Raw genomic sequence first — 25012 nt, 5'->3', positions numbered from 1 at the left:
TTCATACCATCAGGGCCCATGGCATGCATATTAAAAATCCATTCACTCTCTTTAGCCAAGAGGGATGATTCCAAATCACCTCCTCTAATTCCAAGAGATATTTTGGATAATCCAGTCACTAGGAGACCTTTACTATTATGATTGTGATATTCCAAAAATGTCTGCTCACTGGAGGTAATTTCTTATCCAATTTAATCCATTCCGGTGCCCTGTCAATACTTGCCACATGCTCTAGTATCCTTTTCTTGAGGGCACGATTTGTTTTGCCAATATATATTTTCCCACAGGGACAGGTCAGCATATAGATCACACAGTCAGTGTTGCATGTAAAGCATTGAGTGATATTGTGTCGTTTGCCGACCTATCAGAGACCGAATATTTATTATGCATATATCGGCAGGCTCTACATTTCCCACATGGGAATGTGCCAGTTCGTGTTGTTCTATTATTCTGTTTACCAAAATGGCTCTTGACCAATCGATCCCGAAGGTTAGGTGCCCTGCGACAACACGTCAACGGTCGAGGTCCCAGTACATTCGATAGAACTGGATCTGTCAATAGAATATGCCAATGCTTCTTGAGTATGGAATCAATGTATGGCCATTGTTTGCAACAATTACTGATAAACCGTACTGTCTGTGACTCTTGGTTTACAGAATTCTTGGTTCTAAGGGCCCTTGAATAGGCTTTCCGAATCAATGTCAAAGCATAACCCCTAGCACTCAAACGTGTGGTAAGTTCACTGGACCGTGCCTTAAAAGTGGTAGTATCTGAACAGTTACGCCTTAACCTGATGAATTCACCTGTTGGAATACCCTTTTTGGTGGATGCTGAATGGTGACTCTCAAAGTGTAGAATGGAGTTGGTGGCCGTAGTTTTCCGAAATAAGTCGGTAGACATAGACTCATCATCATTTAATGTGAGGGTGATGTCCAAAAAATCAATACTACGATTACTAATGGTATGTGTTAATCTGACATTCAGATTATTATCATTTAGTGCCAGCAGAAATTCACTGAGTAGCTCCTGGTTACCAGTCCATAAAAATATCAGATCATCAATGTAACGGTACCAGAATGAAATGAAGGGTGTAAACCGGGACATTGTGTCACCAAAGACCCAAAAAGCCTCCCACCAGCCCATGAAAAGGTTTGCATAGGTGGGTGCAAATGCAGCACCCATCGCAACCCCTCTCACTTGTAAGTAGAATTTCTCATGAAACACAAAAAAGTTGTGACTAAGACAGAATTCAATTAGATCAGCCATAAAATCAATATATTCGCTGTCCCAATCACTTTCAGTTTCCATGAAAAATCTTGCTGCACATAATCCATTTTTGTGCGAGATGGAGGAATACAATGATTCCACATCACAGCTAACCAAAAGAGTACCTGGATCTGCCTTAACATGTTGGAGTTTGTATAATAGATCTCCTGTATCTTGGATATAGGAGGGAAGATTCACAACAAATCTCCTCATTTTTGAATCTATGTATTGGCTAGCCTTCTCACATAAGTTCCCATTACCCGATACAATCGGACGGCCAGGTGGTTTGGAGATGTTTTTGTGCACTTTTGGCAGCATATAAAACGTGGGGGTGATAGAAAATACATTAAAATACCCGATATATGCATAATAAATATTCGGTCTCTGATAGGTTCGGCAAACGACACAATATCACTCAATGCTTTACATGCAACACTGACTGTGTGATCTATATGCTGACCTGTCCCTGTGGGAAAATATATATTGGCAAAACAAATCGTGCCCTCAAGAAAAGGATACTAGAGCATGTGGTAAGTATTGACAGGGCACCGGAATGGATTAAATTGGATAAGAAATTACCTCCAGTGAGCAGACATTTTTTGGAATATCACAATCATAATAGTAAAGGTCTCCTAGTGACTGGATTATCCAAAATATCTCTTGGAATTAGAGGAGGTGATTTGGAATCATCCCTCTTGGCTAAAGAGAGTGAATGGATTTTTAATATGCATGCCATGGGCCCTGATGGTATGAATGAGAGTATCACTATGCATATCTTTATTTGAAATACCCATGACTTATCCATGTTCTCTAATATGTTGCCCAGGATGGCCTTTTATTTCTGACAATAATATGTCCTGAGACTTATCCATGTTCTCTAATATGTTGCCCAGGATGGCCTTTTACTTCTGACAATAATATGTCCTGAGTTATCTTGGATACAATGTTTAATCTGTCACGACTAGCCATACACTAAATATCCATTTCCCTACCATTTGATACTAGTTATCGTGTTTAAGGAAATGTTACAAAGAAATGACAAGTCTGTAATCTCATCTCCCTCAAACACTGATAATGCAAGTAGATACTTTGTATTTAAATCAGCAGATTAGCTTCAAGCAGGCGGATACTGGGGACACTGAATGAGCAGTACTCGCTCCTCCCCACGAGTCTCCAGAAGTGTGCGCATTGTCTTATGAGATTAAGACTAATGCGCATTGGTTGATTTGAATGGTAACGGTTTTTCCGTACCTATATATAGATGCACTCCTCTTCGCGCCACAGATTGCCTTTGACAAAGCTCGCTGAGCGAGTGAAACGCGCGTCAGGCGCCTCTCAGTAATTTTAGCTCAATTAGGCAGGGAGCACATTAGCTGTAACTGAAGTTCTTTTGCGTCGCAATTTACCTTACCACGGACCCGTCAGTAACACTGGGGGTGCACCGTGGGAGGATAACCTAATGGCACCATAGGGGTTGCGTTTGTGGAACGCTGATTACTTAACCCCTCAAGTCAGACTTCTGGTTTTCATATTTCTGGCATACAGTGGGTGCTGCGGCTACTGTGGAGGACTGATTTACTGAGTCCTACACAGTTACATTGCCCACAGTTGGTTTTGCTCGCATGTTAAATCTCTGCACATATTAGTGTATTAACCCTTCGGGCACTGAACACCACCATGGTTGTTTTTTGCCATTACTCATAGAACTTGATGTAGCCGATCCCACGAACGATGCGCTCTATATGATCTTATCAGGTTGAACATGATCAAGTTTTAGAGCATCGGGGGTAGACTACTGTATGCAGCAAACGATGTGCTCCTCCTTTTTGTAATTTTAATTGTTTGGGATTTTTTCACCTTGGTCGATTTTAACTAATGTAAATAAAGGTTAAGTTTTACCTCCTGTCATGGGACTCACTGAATAATGAATAGGGTGGTGCAAATTGGGGGTCATTCTTTTTCTGTCCTCTTAATATTTATCTGAAATAAGATAGTCCTGTGATCACTGCCCCCACTTACGTTTCAAAAAAAAAAAAAAAATTATATATATATATATATATATATATATATATATATATACACATACACACACACACACAGACACACAATTCATTTTGGACACTGGAAAAAATATTTCATATAGATAGTTTATTATATTTGTTTACACAAAAATGAATGGCAGAAACACAGGAGTACACTCCCAGGACTGATGACAGGGAATAGAAAAAAAGGATAAAATAAGGAGGACATACTTGAAAACCAGGAAAACTTAGGAGGAAGTCTAGGAAGGGTTAAAATAGCTCAGGAGAAAGGAGGCAGTAAGTAGTTAATGAAAAAAGAAGTATTGCAGGCAGGAAAGGAGCAAGGTCTGTGTGAGGTGGATAGCAGAGGGAACTCACAGCTCCTTTACCTCATCTAGTAACCAGTAAAACAAACTAGGAAGGCAGCAAGGAGAGAAAGCTCCCCCCTCCAAAGGAATGCAGAGAACAAACAGAATGGCAGGAGCTTTGATAGTGTCTGTGGGAGGAGGGGCTGCTAGTGCAGCTGTAGAGCAGGCAGGACGTTGGAAAGTGAAAGTAATTGCTTCCCTGCAAACCATGTGACCGCTCTCCTCCAAACATCACACGCATGGGCAGAGAGGGGAGGGGGAGTGTACAGCTAGATTCTCATGTCGTAGTGCGACTTGGCTTTTCATTACAGAGTGGCTGCCTCCAAGCACACAGGTAATGCTGTGCCTGCTGTTAGAGCAGCACAGGATGAATGTGTAATGAGCAGAAATGGAAGCCCCCATGACAAAATACAAACTAAAATAACTTATGCATGGATTTGTGGATTAACATTTTATTTGCCAGACAGTGTTTATGGACATGTGTTTTTTATAAAAATGCAAAAAAATAAAAAATTTTAAAATGACGACAGATTGCCTTTAAAGAAAAAAAGGCTCCCCAACCAAATTAACGGCCTTTTACAGATCGAAAGATAACGGAGGAGTCGCACTGGGAAGATTCCAAGATGGCGATGAGAGAGACACTTCGCGCCCAGCTTTCCCAGCATCATCGATAGTGCAGTCACAGAACGGGGATCACAGTCCGTATATAAACAAGAATGCCTTACAACAGCTACATTGAAAAGCCTTCTCCACTCGCTGCGGAAGGATAAACAAAGCATCATGCAAAAGACCATTGCAGAGTTGCGAACAGAACTAGGGGAATCGGAGATAGAACTACGCACCTTGAAAGCAAAATGGAGGAGATGGTGGGTTCACATAATGATGTTATTGATCTCACCTCGGCCCTAGAGGAAGAGGTTTCTGCTCTGAAACAAAAGCTGGCAGACATAGAAGACAGATCACACCGCAATAACGTAAGACTAAGGGGAATCCCGGAGTCAGTTACCACCAAGGACCTAACTGTGCTAACTGTGTATGTCCAAACATTTATGGCAGCAATCTTCCCTGAGGCAGCTTTAATTTTGGACAGAGCGCACAGATGCCAAAGGCGAAAAATGCACCAGCGACTGCGCCAAGAGATGTGATCATGCAGATACATTTCTACCACATCAAGGACCAACTACTCCGAGAATGAGGAAATGGTTGTTCCCCATACATGTATATAGTTGGCACATAGCCAAAAATTATTCTAATCCCTGCCTTTCCCCCATGTGCGGTATAATGATAATGGATATATATGTTTATACTGTATTCTCAAAAAATTCCCCCTCAAGGAAGGTTACTAAACAGATTGCAGCAATAAGAAAGGAATTACACCTCATGGATCTGCAGAAAATGGAGATAGGACTTAGGAAATTAAAAATAAGGATATATTATAAGAGAAATAAAATAGGAGAACTACTGGCAAAACAAATTAAAAATATAAGGATGAGCACAAATTCAATCCCTATATGATGAACAACAGCAGTTATTATATAATCCAAAACAAATAGCAGATTGTTTCGATAGGTTTTACCAAAAGCTATATAATCTAAAAAGGGACCCTAACAACCCACAACCCTCCAATAAAGTCAATGAAGAATTCCTGCGAGAGGCGAGACTACCAAAGTTAACAGAAACCCAAAAAGCACCTAAAAACCACACAAGGCCCCTGGTCCTGATGGCTACACAGCCATTTATTACAAGACTTATTCTGACTTACTCACTCCACAATTAGTACACTTATTTAACTATGCTGCAGAGCAACAGCAATTCCTAACAGAGATGTTAGAAGCACACATTTCTCTAATTCACAAGGAGGGGAAAGACCCTAAACAATGTGTCAATTATAGACCTATTTCCCTGCTAAATCTGGATGTTAAACTGTATGCAAATATCCTAGCCACCAGACTACAAGAGGTACTCAGTGACATCATTAATTTAGATCAGGTTGGCTTTGTGAAAGGTAGACAGTCCCTTGATGGCACCAGATGTTTTATTGATCTTATGCAAATAATTAAAAAGAAGCAAATGCCAGCTCTGGTGCTATCCCTGGACGTGGAGAAATCCTTCAACAGGGTACATCATGGCTTTCTGGAACAAGCATTAAAAACTTATGGCATAGAAAATTGGAGTCTGAAAGCTATCCTACTATACTCTAATCCTATAGCCCACATAAAAACGGGAGGATTCCTTTCCGACAAATTTACGTTATCCAACGGAACATGTCAGGGCTACCCCATGTCACCCCTAGTTTTCAATTTAATCATGGAAACCATGGCACAAACTATAAGGGATGTACAAGAGATACAGGGAATAGTAGTGGGCCAAAGAGTACACAAAATAGGGTTGTATGCAGATAATGTTATTATAGTAATTACTAACCCAGAGGAAGGAACAAATGCATTGCAAAAACCGGTTTGGAAGAGTGTCATATTATAAGATAAATGTTGGTAAAACCCAAGCCATGAGTATCAATATACCAGACAACATACAACAGAGGCTACATTCCACATATAGGTTTGACTGGAAACAGGCTCAACTGAAATACCTAGGAATTTACCTTACAAAATCACCAGATCATCTATATAAAGCAAACTATCGGGGCTTAACCACCAAAATCAAAAAAATTATGGAAACTTGGAAAATCAGTATGGTTTCCTGGATAGGTTGCATGGCAATTGTGAAGATGATGGTCCTCCCAATAGTTTTATACACATTAACAACTCTTGGTATTGGTTCCTAAAGCCTTTTTTCCAGGATATTCAAAGAATAATCACCGCTTCATCTGGGAACATAAGAAACCTAGAATAGCACAACATCTCATGACCTGGATCAACTTCAGAGGTGGACTGGCGGTCCCAGACATAGAATGGTACTATAAAGCCAACATCTTAGCACAAGCGTGCACATTTTACCTACCTTCACAAACCAAAAGATGGCTAGAATTGGAACAAGACTGTGTTGCTCCCCAAACATTAACACAAATTCTGTGGTTGCAAACACCAGAAAGGGTCAGTAAAGGAATATATACGTGGATACGGTAAAAGCTGGACTACAAATATGGGCGTAATGTGCGGGCCCGCAAGGAAGAATACTGTTCCCATCCCTTAATGCACCATTAAGAATGATGGAGCTGCACACCAAAATTAATCTTAAGACGTGGACCAACAAGGGCTTATCCACACTTAAAGACCTATATGATGGTAGTCAACTGAAGGCTTTTGAGCAAATACAAAATGAACATAATATACATAAATCAGACTTCTACAAATATTTACAAATTAGACATTTGCTATCAAAATTTCCTAACCCCTGCAATAGGGAACGAACATTACTGGAGATCCTGTGTAACAAAAGACCAGCAGCACTCAAGGGCATCGCAAGATGCTATGACCTGATATCTGCAAGAACACAACAGGGAAAATTCCCAGCAATACTAAAATGGGAGAAGGAATTTCAACAAACTTTCACAGCAGAGGAATGGTGGGGAGTCATTAAGGGCATGAAATCATACACATGTTGTGCAAACCATCTAGAAAACTACTACAAAATGCTGCATAGATGGTACTTCAGATGTTCCCAGGCTCCTCTAAACTATGTTGGAGAGACTGTAAGGATAAAGGATCAATGATACATATATGGTGGAGTTGTCGTGTATTGCACAATTTCTGGTCTAGGGTATATCAAATTACAAGGGAAGTACTAAACATCACAATACCAAGATCACCAACAGTGGCCCTTTTTGGAATAGGCACAAACATAGGAGACAAGATGATGGAAAAATACTAACTCATCTTTATAGCTGCGAGGAGGCTCTTAATATCAGAAATCAATTCCAATATACATTATGAGAAAGCGGCATTGAGAGCTACAAACCACCCTCTTAGGGACAACCAAAAATTGAAACAATGGAATCAGTTTTATGAGCAAAAAAACAAACAGTAAATAAACAAGAAAAGAGGTAGGGGAAAAAAAAACCTCATTGCAATAGGTAGAGACGAGAGGATTTTAAGCAGAGTGGCAAGAATGTAAACAACCATATACACAAAATGCACAACCCAAGGTTGGACATAGATCTGGGGGGGTTTGTGGATGCACACCTAAGGCCAATTTCAAAAAGTATAATTTCAAAAAGTATAAAGCCCTGTCTAAGTAATTCAAGTAAATATGCCAGTGCATTTAATTTTGAAACAGGGTTTTTTTTTGTTACAAAGTTATGATCATAATATTGATAAGCCACCATACCACGTCAAGGTAAAACCCCACATGGTGGTCCCTAACTTATTTATCTTTAGTCATAGTAAACAAGGTACATTACCTCTCTGTAGTAGCAATTCTTTGTATAAACATCTCCTGTGCCTTGGTTTCAACTCTGTGCTAGATCCTCCCCCGCCAACTTGCTGAGCGGCTTTTAAGAGGGAGAGACTGCCTTAACCAACGCCCATTTTAGAAAAGTAGAAATCAGGTGTTGTAATTAAAATCAAGGTAGAGTGATATGTGCAGTTGCACAATAGTGTGTATACATGTGTAAGTGAAAAGTGAAAGTATGTATGGTAGTGGTAAGGGAAAGTGTATGTGTATTTGGGAGTATATGTGTAAGAAAGCATAGAATAAAAGAATGTAAAGAAGAAATAAATGAGAGACATAATAAGTGTATGTGTACATAGAGTAGTGTCTAATGGGACGTTGGTTTTTTCACGGCTAGACCCTCCCATGCCGCCAGCACTTATGGCTTTTAAGAGAGAGCGATTGCACAAACCAAACAAATATTTACTTGAATTACTTAGACAGGGCTTTATACTTTTTGAAATTATACTTTTTGAAATTGGCCTTAGGTGTGCATCCACAAACCCCCCCATATTGATGTATTTGCCTGAAGCTTTGGCTAAGCTCATGTGGTTATTGCACCCTCATACCCCCCCTTTATACTTTTGGTGGTCCCCCTCACTTGTTGTGCCTTGGTTTGTGCAATCGCTCTCTCTTAAAAGCCATAAGTGCTGGCGGCATGGGAGGGTCTAGCCGTGAAAAAACCAACGTCCCATTAGACACTACTCTATGTACACATACACTTATTATGTCTCTCATTTATTTCTTCTTTACATTCTTTTATTCTATGCTTTCTTACACATATACTCCCAAATACACATACACTTTCCCTTACCACTACCATACATACTTTCACTTTTCACTTACACATGTATACACACTATTGTGCAACTGCACATATCACTCTACCTTGATTTTAATTACAACACCTGATTTCTACTTTTCTAAAATGGGCGTTGGTTAAGGCAGTCTCTCCCTCTTAAAAGCCGCTCAGCAAGTTGGCGGGGGAGGATCTAGCACAGAGTTGAAACCAAGGCACAGGAGATGTTTATACAAAGAATTGCTACTACAGAGAGGTAATGTACCTTGTTTACTATGACTAAAGATAAATAAGTTAGGGACCACCATGTGGGGTTTTACCTTGACGTGGTATGGTGGCTTATCAATATTATGATCATAACTTTGTAACAAAAAAAAACCCTGTTTCAAAATTAAATGCACTGGCATATTTACTTGAATTACTTAGACAGGGCTTTATACTTTTTGAAATTATACTTTTTGAAATTGGCCTTAGGTGTGCATCCACAAACCCCCCCATATGGACATAGATCTGACCAAACCCGCACTGGTTTATGCCCTGATTTCCCAACAAGTTTAATCTTACCCCTCCCTTCCCCCTCCCCCGATAAAGCTTGGCTGTGCAAAGTACGTCCCTTCTGAGAAATCAAGGGGGTTTATTCATCTATAACGAGATAACGAGAGTAATGAAAATGATTGTTGATATGCAGAAAGGTTTCAGATATATATTTTGAAGATGATTATACAATGCCATTGTGAAATATGTATTGTTATCTGATGCATTTGTCAATAAAGCCAAACTTTGAGTGAAAAAGTCAACATCTAAAAGCTGGTGAGCATTATTACATTCAAAGTATTTTTTCCATTTGAGTTTTTTAAAAAAAATTGAAAATTGGTAGATATTGAAAATGATGAACATTATGTGATTTTGCTGCAATCAAGTTTTTTATGTTTTTAATTAATTGATTTTTTGAGATTCAAGTTCTTTTTAAAAAAATAAACAAGTTTGACAAGTACGTTTTCAAAAATTTAAATTACAAATTAAAAAAATGTAAATTCACAAATTTGGATTTTGATAAATATGCCTCCCCATGTGGGGCAGGGTGCAAAATGCAAAAAAAAATTATGCAAACTGCCATGCCCCACACTAAGCACCCTAGTTGCAACTGGATAATGTACATGGTCAAGTGAGGTGATTGAGTATGTGACTGGTGTGTGGAATACTGAAGGGAGAAAGCTGTAAAAGTTGTTAACTGGAAAAATATTCACAATGCAACAATAATTTGTACACACAATTTTTCCATTGAGCAAATTTAATATAGCTTTTGCAACCCAGAAACTATTTGATCTCATATGCCAGTGGAAGATAGAGTGCACATTTTATAGTTAGAACCTTTGCAAAGTGTATGTAATAAAACTTCTCAATGAAAATTACTGTTGGGCAGAAAGAGTACTCTACCTTTAAGTACGCATTGAAAGTGTTCTATGTGCAATTGAATGAACCAAGATTATATATGCGCATATATATATATATATATAATAATATTGCATTGCCTCTTCAATGCTGCAAACCACTTAGCCACTATTAGGGGCTATACCTATCTTCTATGAACTGGTATTATTTTGGTATTATTTTGGCCAATGAAAATGTACTTTTGGCTTTATTGGGAACTTTGACTTATTGACTTATGTGGAGATGCTAAGGTACATTAGTACTCCATGCCTTAGATGTGCCATGCGGAATAAACAAGTGCACTAATTATAAATTCATTATTATAATTTTTATTATATTATTCATATATCTGGATAGTCATATAATTTTGGTACTTAGATGTGCCATGTGGGATGCAAAAGTGTACTAATTACTATAGCTAATTTTGAAGTATCTGGATACTCATGGTATTTTGGTTCCTATCTATATTTTGGTTGCTATCTATATTAGTACTCGTATTTTAATTCTGCTCTTAATTGCACTGGCTGGGAGTTGGGGGTCACACTGATACCGCCTGGTATTCAGGGCAGGCATTAGTCTACAGTGTTTATGTGAGATATTAATGAAGCTATTGTCACTTCATGCTACTTTAACTGAAAGTCTGGCATGCAATAGTGGTGTTTTTTTCAAGTTGTTAGATTTTTCTTACACCTGTACCACCCCCTGCCATGGATATGTAACATTAAGATTTCTATGACCCAGGCAAATAGAGAATTTTACTTACCTACTTGACGTAAATTCCTTTTCTTCTAGTCCCGACATGTCAGTACACATGGGCATTGCCCCTCCCAGACCTGGAGGTAGGACCTATAACATAGCCAATCAAAATGAATCATAACCTACAAGACCACATGATTTCCTCCTCACCACAGTTATACTTTTGCCATAGCAGTACAGTAACCAAAATAAATAATTGGGATGGGAAACCCTGTACTGACATGTCGGGACTAGAAGAAAAGGAATTTACGTCAAGTAGGTAAGTAAAATTCTCTATTTCTTCTACGTCCCTCCATGTCAGTACACATGGGATCTACCAAGCCATGCCCGAAAACAGGCGGTGGGAATAACCAACATAAGGCAAAAACCAAACTGATGCTAAGGAGGCCCTGAGAAAAGGCCAGCATCACATCCATCCAACAGGGAAGCTGATAAAATGTATATCTCCTGAAAAGGTGGATAAAAGGCACAAGAACATGAACAAAATGTCCTAGGAGATGGTAAACGATTGACAACAAGAGCTACAAAACCAACCACTAAATTACAGAGACTGGCACTTGAGGATCAAACATTGCAGATTAAGAATAACCATATTCTGCTTAAAAAGGTTCCCTCAGTGACTAGAGGGATACCTGCAATATGGTTATCTGACAAAACCCCACCTGGGGAAGAACAAAAATCCTGCAACTGTTAAAACAAAAGGTGCCGTAGGACACAACCAGAATGATGGCAATAGCCATCTCAGAACTAAAACACCCTAGAAACCACCAGGAAATCAATCAGATCAGTAACTAAACACAACTTGGATGCATCTATCACCAGTGCTGGAGAAATACACGATCCTCAGCAATAGCAAGTGGCCCTAAAAAGACTTGGCCCACATTAGCCTAGTCCTGCAGCTTAATGGAAGCAGTTCAAACCAGTGCTGACCGGAGTCAACTCCACACCAGAGATCAGCCCAAGATCCACCAACTCCATGCTAATAATACCTAATGAAGACTTAACTAAATGACTTAACTAAATGAACACCCACTCTGGGTTATCCTAAATCAGCATATCATTGTAACCATTGTAGAGCCATGCTGGTACAACCCAGTAGCTCCACCAACCACCAAATTTAAACTGGGCATACAACAGCACAAGGATAAGCTGCTGAACCAACCAATGTGACTTAAGGCCATCTACCAGTAAGATATGCTGTTGCCCCAGCCAACTGCTACACAAGCATGCAATGGGGCCCAAGCCAATTACAGTTCTAGAAAACACCCACAAAAACTGAGGCCACTACATCTCAAGCTGCACAATGCTACAGTTTATGCAAAAACTGAACCAAACATTTGACCAAACATAGAAGCTACTGAATCCAATAGGCTACTGAACCAGCCAACAGCTGGGGTCACAATCCAAAATCAGGCATGCCAGAAGGTTATAGCCTACAAACACTGGTACCAACCAGCAATGATGCGCAATCCACTGGCAGAGAGCCAGCCACCATACATGCAAACCAGTGGTGGATCAGCCAGCTATTATGTATTCCAAAATAGATGTGCAAGACCATTGTCACACTAGCAGGCCAAGATGCAAGTCAGCTGAAGTGTATGCACAACACCAGAGTGTAATTCTAATACAAAAGCAATAGTACATAAGCCAACCATGTTAGATTCAACCAAATAGTCAATCATGCCTACTGCTGGTGTAACCAGAACCATGCCTGTAAGGATTGTAGACAAGACAAAACCAATGACTGTTGTCCTGCCAAGGATTGCCGCAAGGTAAACAGACATGCCCACCAAGGGCCACAGCAAGAATAGTAACCATGCCATCAGTGGCCACAGCCTGGCTGGTGGCCTATGCACCATAGGTCACAGCAAAGACTGGCAGCCACAAGTCCCCAAGGACTATAATAAAAACTAGCGGCCACCTTAGCCAATGGCCACAGAAAAGGCCAACAGCCCAAGAACCCTGGTAAAAGGCAAGCAAGCACCTAAGTTAAGGGCCATGAAAGCAGGCCCGCAACCATAATAACCCTGGTAAAAGGACGACCAAACAAATGTGCCGAAGGGTAAAAGACCACATGAGCCAAAGGCTCATGCAACAGGCCAGCAGAACAAGGGCCCTTGTAAAAGGCCAGAAGGCCCAGGAGCCGAGGGCCATGGTAAAAAGCCATGGACCAAAACAAGGGCTCTAACCCAAGCCAAGGGCCATAATGAAAGCTAGAGGCCACACAAACCCAGCTCCCTGGCGAGATGCCCGAGGCCACACAAAGGGCCATAGACTACAAGCTGGCTTCAAGCATGTTAAGGTGCCAATAACAGTAAGTGCCCTTCAATCTACCAACAATGAAAGAAGGGAAACCTACAGTCACAAAAACTCAGTAGATGTAGTATAACTACAACTAAGCTCCCAACAAAAACCACCAGATGGGAATAGAATATCTAAGAGAAGGCCTACATCACACAAAAAGATGCCATATAATCGGAACACTGCCTATTAAGTGTGGAAACATCCTAGGATAAAATGGGGCACAATGCTGCTACAGCAGAAAAACTCCTAGCCGATCCTGGAAATACCAGGTGTAATAAGAGCACACTTGCCTACTGTGTCTGCACAGAGAACTCGGGCTCACAAACCTAAGACCTCAGATGACATCAATACAAGAAGTCAGAGGAACACAGGCACCTAACCAGATAATATGCGCTAGACAGTAGGAATAATCCAGTCAGATCCTTGGTGGCAGACTGCTTCTTAGGAGCAGACTCAGGGGCATAACTACAGAGGAAGCAGACCCTGTGGCTGCAGGTTGGCCCAAAAGGTATAGGGACCCATGAGGCCCAAATAAAGAGCAATTTCAATATGTATTGGTAAAAAAGCAAAACCTCTGGATATGTTTGGGGCCCTAAAATGAATTTGCCGTGGGGCCCAATGACTCAGGTTACCGCACTGAGCAGACAATGTAAGGAAGGAAGGAGCTACCATACTGCTTCAGCAGTACAAGCCTCCAGCCAACCCTGCAAGCACCGAGTGTAATAAAAGGCAAATATAACCTCTGTGTCTGCACAGAGGACAATGGAAACAACAGTAGCAAACTGAGGAGTATCTGCGCCTTACCTGATAGCAATGAAAAGTCTGCAGGATAGAAACTTCAGCTAGAACCCTGATAGCTTTCAGCTGAGGGACATAGTTAGCTTATTAACATGCAGACTCCCCAGTGTAATGAATGTTTCAAACACCCCGTGGATACTGATACTTACCGGATTCAGGTACCACCCTGCGTCAGCAGAGAGTTTCACCAGCCAGTACTGAAAGTACCTTGTGTAACTACATTTTGCACAGAGGACTCCAGCTCACAACATACAACTTCATATAATATAAGAAGGAACACAGGCAGCTTACCAGATAGCTCAGACTTGTCAGCAGGAATATCCAGTCCAGTGGAACACTGCTTGTTAAGAGCAGACTCATAAGAAAGGAAGGAGGTGCCATACTGCTTGAGCAGTATGGTACTCCTGGAAGTGCCTTAGGCACATGAGCCAATATAACCTCTGTGTCAGCCAAGAGAATGCAGGTTCACCCATACAAAACTTAAAATATTAAACAGCAATAGCATAGGGGCCAAAAGGAACACCTGCATCTTACCAGATAGTGGCTAGTTAGCTGGATGGAACTCCAGCCAAAGCCCTGATAGCTTTCAGCTGAGGGACATATTAAGCTTATTAGCGTGCAGACTTCCCAGTGAAATTTATGTTTCAAACACACAATGGATACTGAAAATCAAACTCACCGGGTTCAGGTACCACACTGCTTAGGCAGAGGGATTCACCAGCCAGTACTTAAGTACCTTGTGTAAAAAGAGCCAATACTGTAGCCAATACTGCATTTTGCACAGAGGACGCCAGATCACAACATAAGACTTCAGATAATATAAAAAGTCAGAGGAACACAGGCACCTTACCAGATAGCTCAGGCTTGTCAGCAGGAATATCCAGACAGGTGGAACACTGCTTGTTAAGAGCAGACTCATAAGAAGGACGGAGATGCGATACTGCTTGAGCAGTGCAACCTCTAGCCCTTCCTGGAGGTGCCTCAGTAACATGAGCCAATATAACTTCTGTGTCTGCACAGAGGATGCAGGTTCACCCATACAAGGCTTAAAATATTAAACAGCAATAGCAACAGCACACCTGCACCTTATCAGATAGTGACTAATTAGCTGGATGGAAACTCCAGCCAAAGCCCCAATAGCTCTCAGCTGAGGGACTTAATTAGCTAATTAGCATTCAGACTTCCCAGTGCACTGAGCATTTTTAAAAACACATAATGAAGAATCATACTCACCAGCTTCAGGCTGTTATAACTAGCCCATATGCATACCCATGGCCTTTTGCAGATGTTCTGTAGAGTTCTGTAAAGCCTCACATAACTCAAAAGAAAAGGGGAGTCCAAAAAGCTCACAGGTAACAATGTGGGAAGCCCACACCTGTATCTGTTCCCAAAAAAGCACTAGATTGAATCTTGTGCCTCGCTGGTCATATAGCAGGGGGGCTATTTTAGCACAGGGCTAGGACCATGGATATGCCCACACCTGCACTTCTTCCCAATAAGCAATAATTTACAGATTATGCGTCTTGAGGCATCAGGTAAATTCTTCTCCATTACCTGGGAATCATCCCTCTGTGTCCACACAGAGGTAAAAAATAAACAAAAGAAAAAACAAAAGGCTCATAGGTAATAATGTGGGAAGCCCACAACTGTGTCTCTTCCCTATAGGCACTTGATTGAATCTTGAGCCTCGCTGGGCATATAGCAGGGGGGCTATTTTAGCACAGGGCTAGGACATGGGTATGCCCACACCTGCATTTCTTCCCAATAAGCGATAATTTACAGATTATGCATCTTGAGGCATCAGGTAAAATCTTCTCCATTACCTGGGAATCATCCCTCTGTGTCTACACAGAGGAAATAAAAAATAAACAAAAACTGTGTTTGATTTCTCTCAAAATTCACCAAAAAATAAAAAGTGAGGAGGGAGATCCTACCTCCCTGTCCAGTAGGACAAAAAATAACTGTGGTGAGGAGGAAGTCATGTGGTCTTATAGGTTATGATTCATTTTGATTGGCTATGTTATAGGTCCTATCTCCAGGTCTGGGAGGGGCAATGCCCATGTGTACTGACATGGAGGGACGTAGAAGAAATAACTTTTTATAATGTAGTATACTTCTGTTTGGAGAAGCTATGGCTAGTTTAACAATGAGAGGAAGATAATAAAGCTTTCCTGAGATAAAGAGATGCAGTGATTTTTATATAAAACTCATATAACTTTATGGGGCAGATTTATCAAATGTCGAGGGGAATTTTTGAGCTATTTTTTGTGTACTTCGACTAGGATTCGAATTTTTAAAAAATTTAAAAATTTGAAATTTATCATATACTGTCTCTTTAAAAATTAGACTTTGACCATTCGCCATCTGAAACCTGCCGAATTGCTGTTTTAGCCTATGGGGGAAAACTCCTAGAACCTATTTGGAGTCAATTGGGAAAAACTTTGAATCGAATTTGATTGAATGAGCTATTCCTTCAATTCATATGATTCGAATTCGTCCTAATACAGACCTATTCAATCGAAAACAGACCTATTTGACCAAAAAAGAACTTCAACTTAATTTCGGTTGGTCTTTTTGAATTCAAGTTTTTTCAATTTGACATTCGACCCTTGATAAATCTGCCCCTATAAATATATGAAATCTAATCCTTTAATGTGGAGGAAAATAGGACAATTAGAAGATTTCTGGTGCTGTGTTCTCTATATTTTTAGTCAGGTATATGTACATCAGAAGAGGAGCCCTAAACAATAGTGATGAGCGAATCTGTCCTGCTTTGCTTTGTCAAAAAATGGGTAAAAAAAGTGAAGTTAGAGATCGCCATTAGGGATGTAGCGAACGTCGGAAAAAAAGTTTGCGAACATATTCGCGAACTTGCGCAAAAATGCGAGCGGTTCGCGAACGGTTCGCGAACCCCATAGACTTCAATGGGAAGGCGAACTTTAACATCTAGAAAAGACATTTCTGGCCAGAAAAATGATTTTAAAGTTGTTTAAAGGGTGCAACGACCTGGACAGTGGCATGCCAGAGGGGGATCAAGGGCAAAAATGTATCTGAAAAATCTGCCTGTGTGTGCTTGGAAGAGATAGTGTAGGGGGAGAGCTGTTAGTGATTTCAGGGACAGATGATAGTAAGTTTGCTGGCTAGTAATCTGCTTGATACTGCTCTGTATTGGAGGGACAGAAGTCTGCAGGGATTTGAGGGACATTTTAGCTTAGGTAGCTTTGCTGGCTAGTAATCTACTGTTCTCTTTAAAACAACTGCCATACGTTGACCTTGTAGGCATTGTTTGCCCAGTTTTTTTGGACGCAGCCACTGAAGCACAGTTGCCAGAAAAAATATGCCATATAAATGCTGAAAATAGTAATTTTTCGCCATACGTTGACCTTGTAGACATTGTTTGCCCAGTTTTTTTGGTTGCAGCCACTGAAGTTGCCAGAAAAAATATGCCATATAAATGCTGAAAATAGTCATTTTTTGCCATACGTTGACCTTGTAGGCATTGTTTGCCCAGTTTTTTTTGGTCGCAGCCACTGAAGCACAGTTGCCAGAAAAAATATGCCATATAAATGCTGAAAATAGTAATTTTTTGCCATATACGTTGAGTCAACGTATGGCAAAAAATGACTATTTTCAGCATTTATATGGCATATTTTTTCTGGCCTCTGTGCTTCAGTGGCTGCGGCCAAAAAAACTGGGCAAACAATGCCTACAAGGTCAACGTATACACTACTACAGCGGTGGATACGGATTACGTAAAATATATGAATGCTGCTTGAAAAAAAGTAACTCAAGTGGTTTTTCTAGAGACGATAATATTATCAATATTTAGACAAAATGTGAACAAGGTCACACAGCTCGATGGCGGGTTGAAGAAAACAGTGTGCAAATAATGCCTACAAGGCCAACGTATACACTACTACAGCGGTGGATACGGATTACGTAAAATATATTATGGCTGCTTGAAAAAAGTGACTCCGGTGTTTTTTCTGGAGACGGTAATATTATGGATATTTAGACAGAATGGGAACAAGGTCACACAGCTCGATGGCGGGTTGAAGAAAACAGTGTGCAAATAATGCCTACAAGGCCAACGTATACACTACTACAGCGGTGGATACGGATTACGTAAAATATATTATGGCTGCTTGAAAAAAGTGACTCCGGTGTTTTTTCTGGAGACGGTAATATTATGGATATTTAGACAGAATGGGAACAAGGTCACACAGCTCGATGGCGGGTTGAAGAAAACAGTGTGCAAATAATGCCTACAAGGCCAACGTATACACTACTACAGCGGTGGATACGGATTACGTAAAATATATTATGGCTGCTTGAAAAAAGTGACTCCGGTGTTTTTTCTGGAGACGGTAATATTATGGATATTTAGACAGAATGGGAACAAGGTCACACAGCTCGATGGCGGGTTGAAGAAAACAGTGTGCAAATAATGCCTACAAGGCCAACGTATACACTACTACAGCGGTGGATACGGATTACGTAAAATATATTATGGCTGCTTGAAAAAAGTGACTCCGGTGTTTTTTCTGGAGACGGTAATATTATGGATATTTAGACAGAATGGGAACAAGGTCACACAGCTCGATGGCGGGTTGAAGAAAACAGTGTGCAAATAATGCCTACAAGGCCAACGTATACACTACTACAGCGGTGGATACGGATTACGTAAAATATATGAATGCTGCTTGAAAAAAGTGACTCCGGTGTTTTTTCTGGAGACGGTAATATTATGGATATTTAGACAGAATGGGAACAAGGTCACACAGCTCGATGGCGGGTTGAAGAAAACAGTGTGCAAATAATGCCTACAGGGCAAATAATGCCTAAAAGGTCAACTTATACACTACTACAGCGGTAGTAAAATAAAAAAAAGTAAAATAAAAAAAAATGAATATTAAAAAAAAAAATTAAAGTTGGTGCTGCTGAACTACTAGGAGCAGCAGATTAGCACACCAGTCCCACTCCCCAACACTGCTAGACTAATAGCACTGGGCTCTTATAGTAGTAGTAGTAGTAGTAGTAGTAAAACAACAAAAAAATAAATAAAAGCAGTCCTTACAAGGACTACTGTTATTGCAGCAGTCAGCAGATGAGATCAGAAGCAGGACAGCTGCCCACTGCAGCTACATACAGAGCACTGCAGTAGAAGGTAGATTACTAGCCAGCAAAGCTACCTAAGCTAAAATGTCCCTCAAACCCCTGCAGACTTCTGTCCCTCCAATAACAGAGCAGTATCAAAACGATTACTAGCCAGCAAACTTTCAACTGTCCCTGAAATCACTAACAGGCAGCAGCTCTCTCCCTACACTATCTCTTCAGCACACACAGGCAGAGTGAAAAAACGCTGCAGGGCTTCGGTTTTTATAGGGAAGGGGAGTGGTCCAGGGGAGAGCTTCCTGATTGGCTGCCATGTACCTGCTGGTCTGGGGTGAGAGGGCAAAAAAAAGCGCCAACAATGGTGAACCCAAAATGGCGAACGTCGCGCGACGTTCGCGAACTTCCGGCGAGCGCGAACACCCGATGTTCGCGCGAACAAGTTCGCCGGCGAACAGTTCGCGACATCTCTAATCGCCATAGTCCTCTAGAGTGAAATTCCGCCACTCTCTATTCATTTCTATGGGATTTTGAAAGGCGTATTTATCAAAGGATGAACTTTCACTTTCACCCATTGATGAATACTCTTTTAAAAATCCCATAGAAATAAATGGAGAGTGATGAAATTTCACTCTAGAGGACTGTGGAGATCTGTAACTTCACTCTTTGATAAATATACCCCTTAGAGTTCATGGGAGTTTGTAAAAACTCCCATAAACTTCCATGAACACCAAACAAAAAAAAATGTATTTTTCAAACTCGGGTGAATAGGATTGACACACAAACTTTCACTTTCACCTATTGATGAATACTCTTTTAAAAATCTTAGAGAAATGAATGTAGAGTGGCGGAATTTCTCTCTAGTAGACTTCACTCTTGATAAATATACCCCAAGGGGTGCCACTTTTTTGTGTTAAAAATGTTGATGTCTTAATTTAACGATTTTGTGAAAAAATTAATCTATGGCGAAATTATGAATTTGAACACAAATCCATGCCTGGCAAAACATTTTGCTTGTCACTACTTAACACTGTGGGTAATGTCACTGCAAAACTGCCAATTGTATTGAATTGGGTCATTTATTGTTGGTCTAAAATGACCATCTTTTACCTAAAGGTTTTCTATGCAACACTGAAATCTGACATTGCTTTAATTCTGTGTATTTCATGTAAGTAATCAGAAAATACATTTGTGTTGAAGTTTGTATTCAATCTCTCAAGCAAATGTCTATCAGTAATCTTGGCTACTAGATTCTAGCAAATTAAATACCTAATTTATACATCTATGTATTGCAAACTAAATTTGTTGTAAAATACCACAATGTTCATCATATTAAAAGTTAATTGCACTTTTACAATAAGCAAGTATAATTAACCAGTACAAAAAAAGCATATATATGAGTACTATATTCTTGCTTTATATTCTTTCCTATTTTCCTGTATTAAAAGATTTCTTTGAAGTGAGAAATGTGTTTCTATACATTCTTGAAAATATAAGTGTGCATGTAGCGCAAATTATGAAACAACTAGTACATCACTCTTTTCTTAAATTTGTTAAGAGTGGAGTAACTACATATTTATAGATGAGATCATCAATGTATATGGGATAATGTACCCCCCTACTGTAGATAAGAGTAACGTGAGAGTTAGAGATATTACTGGTTTTAGAGGAGTTGTTTTTAGAGGTCATAGCTTTAAGCTGACATATTTATTGCTATTAGTTGGGGGTGTACTATACATGTATTCTGTTTTCAAAAATATAAGAAAGGTACATGTATGGGACCTGTTATCCAGAATGCTTGGTACCTGGAGTTTTCCAAAAAATGGATCTTCCCGTAATTTGGATCTTCATACCTTAAGTCTACTAAAAAATCAATGCTTAATGTAAACATTAAATAACCCAATAGGCTGATTTTGCTTCCAATAAAGATTAATTATATCTTAGTTTGGATCAAGTATAGGCTACTGTTTTATTATTACAGAAAAAAAGGATATAATTTTTAAAATACCTGTAGTATTACATGGCATTTATCACTCTAACACCTAAAGGTTATTTAATTGAGTTTGCCTTTTCTATGATTATCATTAGAAAGCATGCCAGTACAAACATTTATCTTTATTTTATCTTTAAAGGGGTTGTTTACCAAAGGTCAACTTTTAGCATTTTGTGAGCTTTTTTAGACCTTGAATGAGCTTGAATTAACTCACAAATGGAATGGTTTCTAATTTAAGAAAAAACTTGAATGTAAAAACTCGAATCAGTGAATTCAAGTTGAAAAACTCTAAAACTTGAATTGCTTGAGTTTTCGGTGAAAAAAAGTGAATCTCTCGAAATTGATCGTGTTTTCAAGCGAAACACACCGATAAAAACTCGAACATCATGTAGGCTATTAACATCTTCAAATGGTACAGGGGAACTCTGCTATTGACTTCTACATGACCTCGACAGGTTTTAGATGGTGTATTTTTGGATTAGAGCTATTTCCAGGTTGGAGGTATAATAAATAATAGTAAATTAAAATTTTTACAAAATAATATTCAAATTGGAGTTTTTTTAACCTGAAAAATCCGTTTTTGACTAAAAAATACAAAAGGGGGGTTGTGGGCGCACCCGCATTGCTAAGTAAAAATGTATATAAGTAGAAGGGAAGTGCTACTGACATAACCAAATGGGTCAGTGCACATTCCCTTGGCCCCTGTCTAAGTAATTCAGTAGATATGCAAATGCATGTGTTAACAAAGACAGGGGTTTTTAGTTACAAAGTTATGATCATAAAGTTGAAAAGCCTAAGGCATAGAGGAGGGGCAGGCAATATTTGATTGACAGTTGAGATTTTTAAATGAGTTTACAACAGTTATGAATGCTTTAATAAAAAAAGAATTTGGATCTCATGTTTATTTTGAAAAGGACTTTTATTATACAGCTTTTTATGTCTGGGTGACAGGTCCACTTTAACATTACCAGGGATATCTAATATAAGTAATTCTAAAACAACTGGACTTGCTGAATAATCATTGAAGATGTTTCACTACTCATCCAAGCAGCTTTTTAGAATTACTTATATTAGATATACCATGACCTGGACGAATGAAAATCTTCATAGTCATAACCAGGGATAATACCCTTTATTTAAGCTTGTGTTTTTTATTTCAGGAGCTGCAGTTCGAGAGACTGACTCGAGAACTGGAGGCGGAACGTCAGATTGTTGCCAGCCAACTAGAGAGATGTAAGATTGGTTCAGAAACTGGCAGTATGAGTAGTATTAGGTAGGTGCAAAGTATTTGTATCTTTAAAATCTCAGGGGTTTACTTATATTTTTGATTATGTTTTGATTTTCATATACTGTATATATATATATATATATATATATATATATATATATATATATATATATATATATATATATATATATATATATATATACATATAATATATATATATATATTTAGTACAATGTATAAATGCAACCCATCCATAATAATGTTATTGTTAAAGGAGAACTAAACCCCCCTCCCTGCTTCTTGCAACATAGTCCATTACTTGAAAGCATGTCCCTGATTGTATCACTGACCTATCCATGCAGAGTAGTGCAATGGAGCTTATGGTCACCATCTCTTGTATCTTCGGATCCTCTTCTTTTCCTTCTACAATTTATGGAGCTTTCCGGCGCATGCACAGTTTGTGTGAAAATACCAGACTGGCTCCAACTGCATATTCACCAATATATTATTGCATTTTATATTATTTCATATTACTTAACAAATAAGTTATACTGGATAGTTACTTGTTCAACACATTCCTGCTGGTCCATTAATGCGTTAAAATTATGAAAAATAAGTTCTGCTGTAAATTATCATTTAAATGAGGGTTTATGAAAAGTACATTTTACATTGTTCTTTTCTGAGTATTGAAAATCTGTTCATTAATGTGGTAGGCATCTACTGAGATTTTTGTTCGATTCACAGTTCTGTTATGAATGAGTAAGCGTCTGAGCTCTTGCTTTTCCTGACTGGCAGACTTGTTCAGGTGTCTTAGTAGTTTATTTATATTCAAAATAAATGTATCTAGCTTAGCATCATATTGTCGAGCAAATTTTGCTTGTCAGCGTGATAAGATTTTAGAGCACACAAACGTTGCACTTTATGTCTTATTGAGTCAAGTGCAGCTAAGCTTAGATGACAGATACAAGGTTGTTGTTTGCATGAAATTTAGCTAAGTTAAAAAAGGAAATACCAAACCAGTAGGTTTTTACAAGCATAATTTCTTTTATGAACAAGTGCCCCTTGCTGCTTTTCCCAGCATGAAATTTAGCTCCGATATGCCTTTTAAGCAGATGACAGAAGCTATGTGAAAATAGCTTGACAGACTGATATGGCACTAGAAGGCACAGGAGAACTTTTAGAATTAACAATAATTGCTTGGCTACAACACTGCTTTTCATAGAATTCAGTTACTGTATATGTCAAACAGGTTTTTGCAGTTCAGTTTGAATCAACAGTAAAAAATAGTATTTACAGCTAAATGGCTGTGATACAGCACATGATGACATTAGACTGTAAAGTACAAACATTGTTCATGCTGTAGCATGACAGAATAATGTAATTATATATTTTTAGGGTGTACACACACATGACCTCTAAAATACTAATAATTTTAGATTTTACCTTTTTCCATATAGATTGTATATACCCGTATAAGGAAAAGCCAAAAAACATTAGTGAAAATCATATCTTCAGTGTTTGTACTTGTACTTGCAATGTTAATAATCTCCTTGTAGAATTATATACAGGGATATATTATTTGGAGTGCTTTTTACCTGGGGTTTTCCAGTTAAAGGATTTTTCTCTAATTTGTATTGTCATAACTGGTGGTAAATTTGAATTTTCAATTTTTTTTTGTCAAAACTCACAAATTCGAATTTAAAAATAACAACTTAAATTTGAATTTGAATGTGAGATTTAAGACACCTTGACCACAGAAACAGTTCTGACAGTTCTGTAGAAGCCAATGGCTGAGATTTATTACACCTTGACCACAGAAACAGTTCTAACAGTTCTGTAGAAGCCAATGGCAGAAGTTTGAAGATATTAATAGCAGTGATGAGCCAAAATGGGAAGTCTTTAAAATGATGCTTAATAAATATACTTGTCAGTATATTCCACTTGTTAGCAAAGAACGTCGTTGCAAAGCAAAACCTTTTTGGTTCAATAGAAGCGTTGGTGTTGAGGTGGGTAAAAAAAGACGGGCTTTTAAGGCTTTCAAGTTAGCTGGTACAGCCGAAACATTTATAAGGTACAAGGAGGCCAATAAATCATGCAAAGAATCTATAAGGCAAGCTAAAATTAATAAAGAAAAGGATATTGCAGCAAGCAGTAAAAAAAAATATTTTTTAAATAGGTTAATAGTAAAAAAATGAAGCAGGAAGGGGTGGGACCATTACTATCAGAGGGGGGGGTCAGCTGGTTGATGAAAACAAAATAAAAGCGCAGATTCTGAACTCGTATTTTTCATCTGTCTACACAAATGAGGAACCAGTAAGTGAAGGTTTCCATCTTAATAGTACCAATTCTAGTAATACAACTAATGATGCATGGTTCACACATGAAGAAATTCAAAAGAGACTAGAACATTTTAAGATTAACAAAGGTCCCAGGCCAGATGGTATTCATCCCAGGGTAATTAGCGAGCTTAGCTCTGTGATTGCCAAACCTCTTTACTTAATTTTTCAGGATTCATTGAGATCTGGCATAGTGCCGAGAGACTGGCGA

At 39.0% G+C, this 25012-nt stretch overlaps 1 protein-coding gene across 10 annotated transcripts in view; it reads left to right on the top strand.

The window, feature by feature from the left end:
- LOC108718510 (catenin delta-2) overlaps nt 1-25012 on the top strand; it is a 757810-nt gene that overhangs the window by 243614 nt on the left and 489184 nt on the right. For 9 of the 10 annotated variants that reach the window (XM_041566188.1, XM_041566184.1, XM_041566181.1 and 6 more), the window contains exon 3: nt 22398-22510. In XM_041566188.1, coding sequence (XP_041422122.1) covers nt 22398-22510 — 113 coding nt within the window. Of the gene's footprint in view, nt 1-9084; nt 9100-22397; nt 22511-25012 lie in introns of those variants that run through there. The other variant, XM_041566187.1, reaches the window with a different exon arrangement.

The sequence above is a fragment of the Xenopus laevis genome, chromosome 6L, assembly GCF_017654675.1.
Source record: "Xenopus laevis strain J_2021 chromosome 6L, Xenopus_laevis_v10.1, whole genome shotgun sequence".
In the NCBI taxonomy this organism is placed as follows: domain Eukaryota; kingdom Metazoa; phylum Chordata; class Amphibia; order Anura; family Pipidae; genus Xenopus; species Xenopus laevis.
The sequence above is the reverse complement of the archived record's forward strand: the minus strand, read 5'-3'. Positions and strand labels throughout refer to the sequence as shown.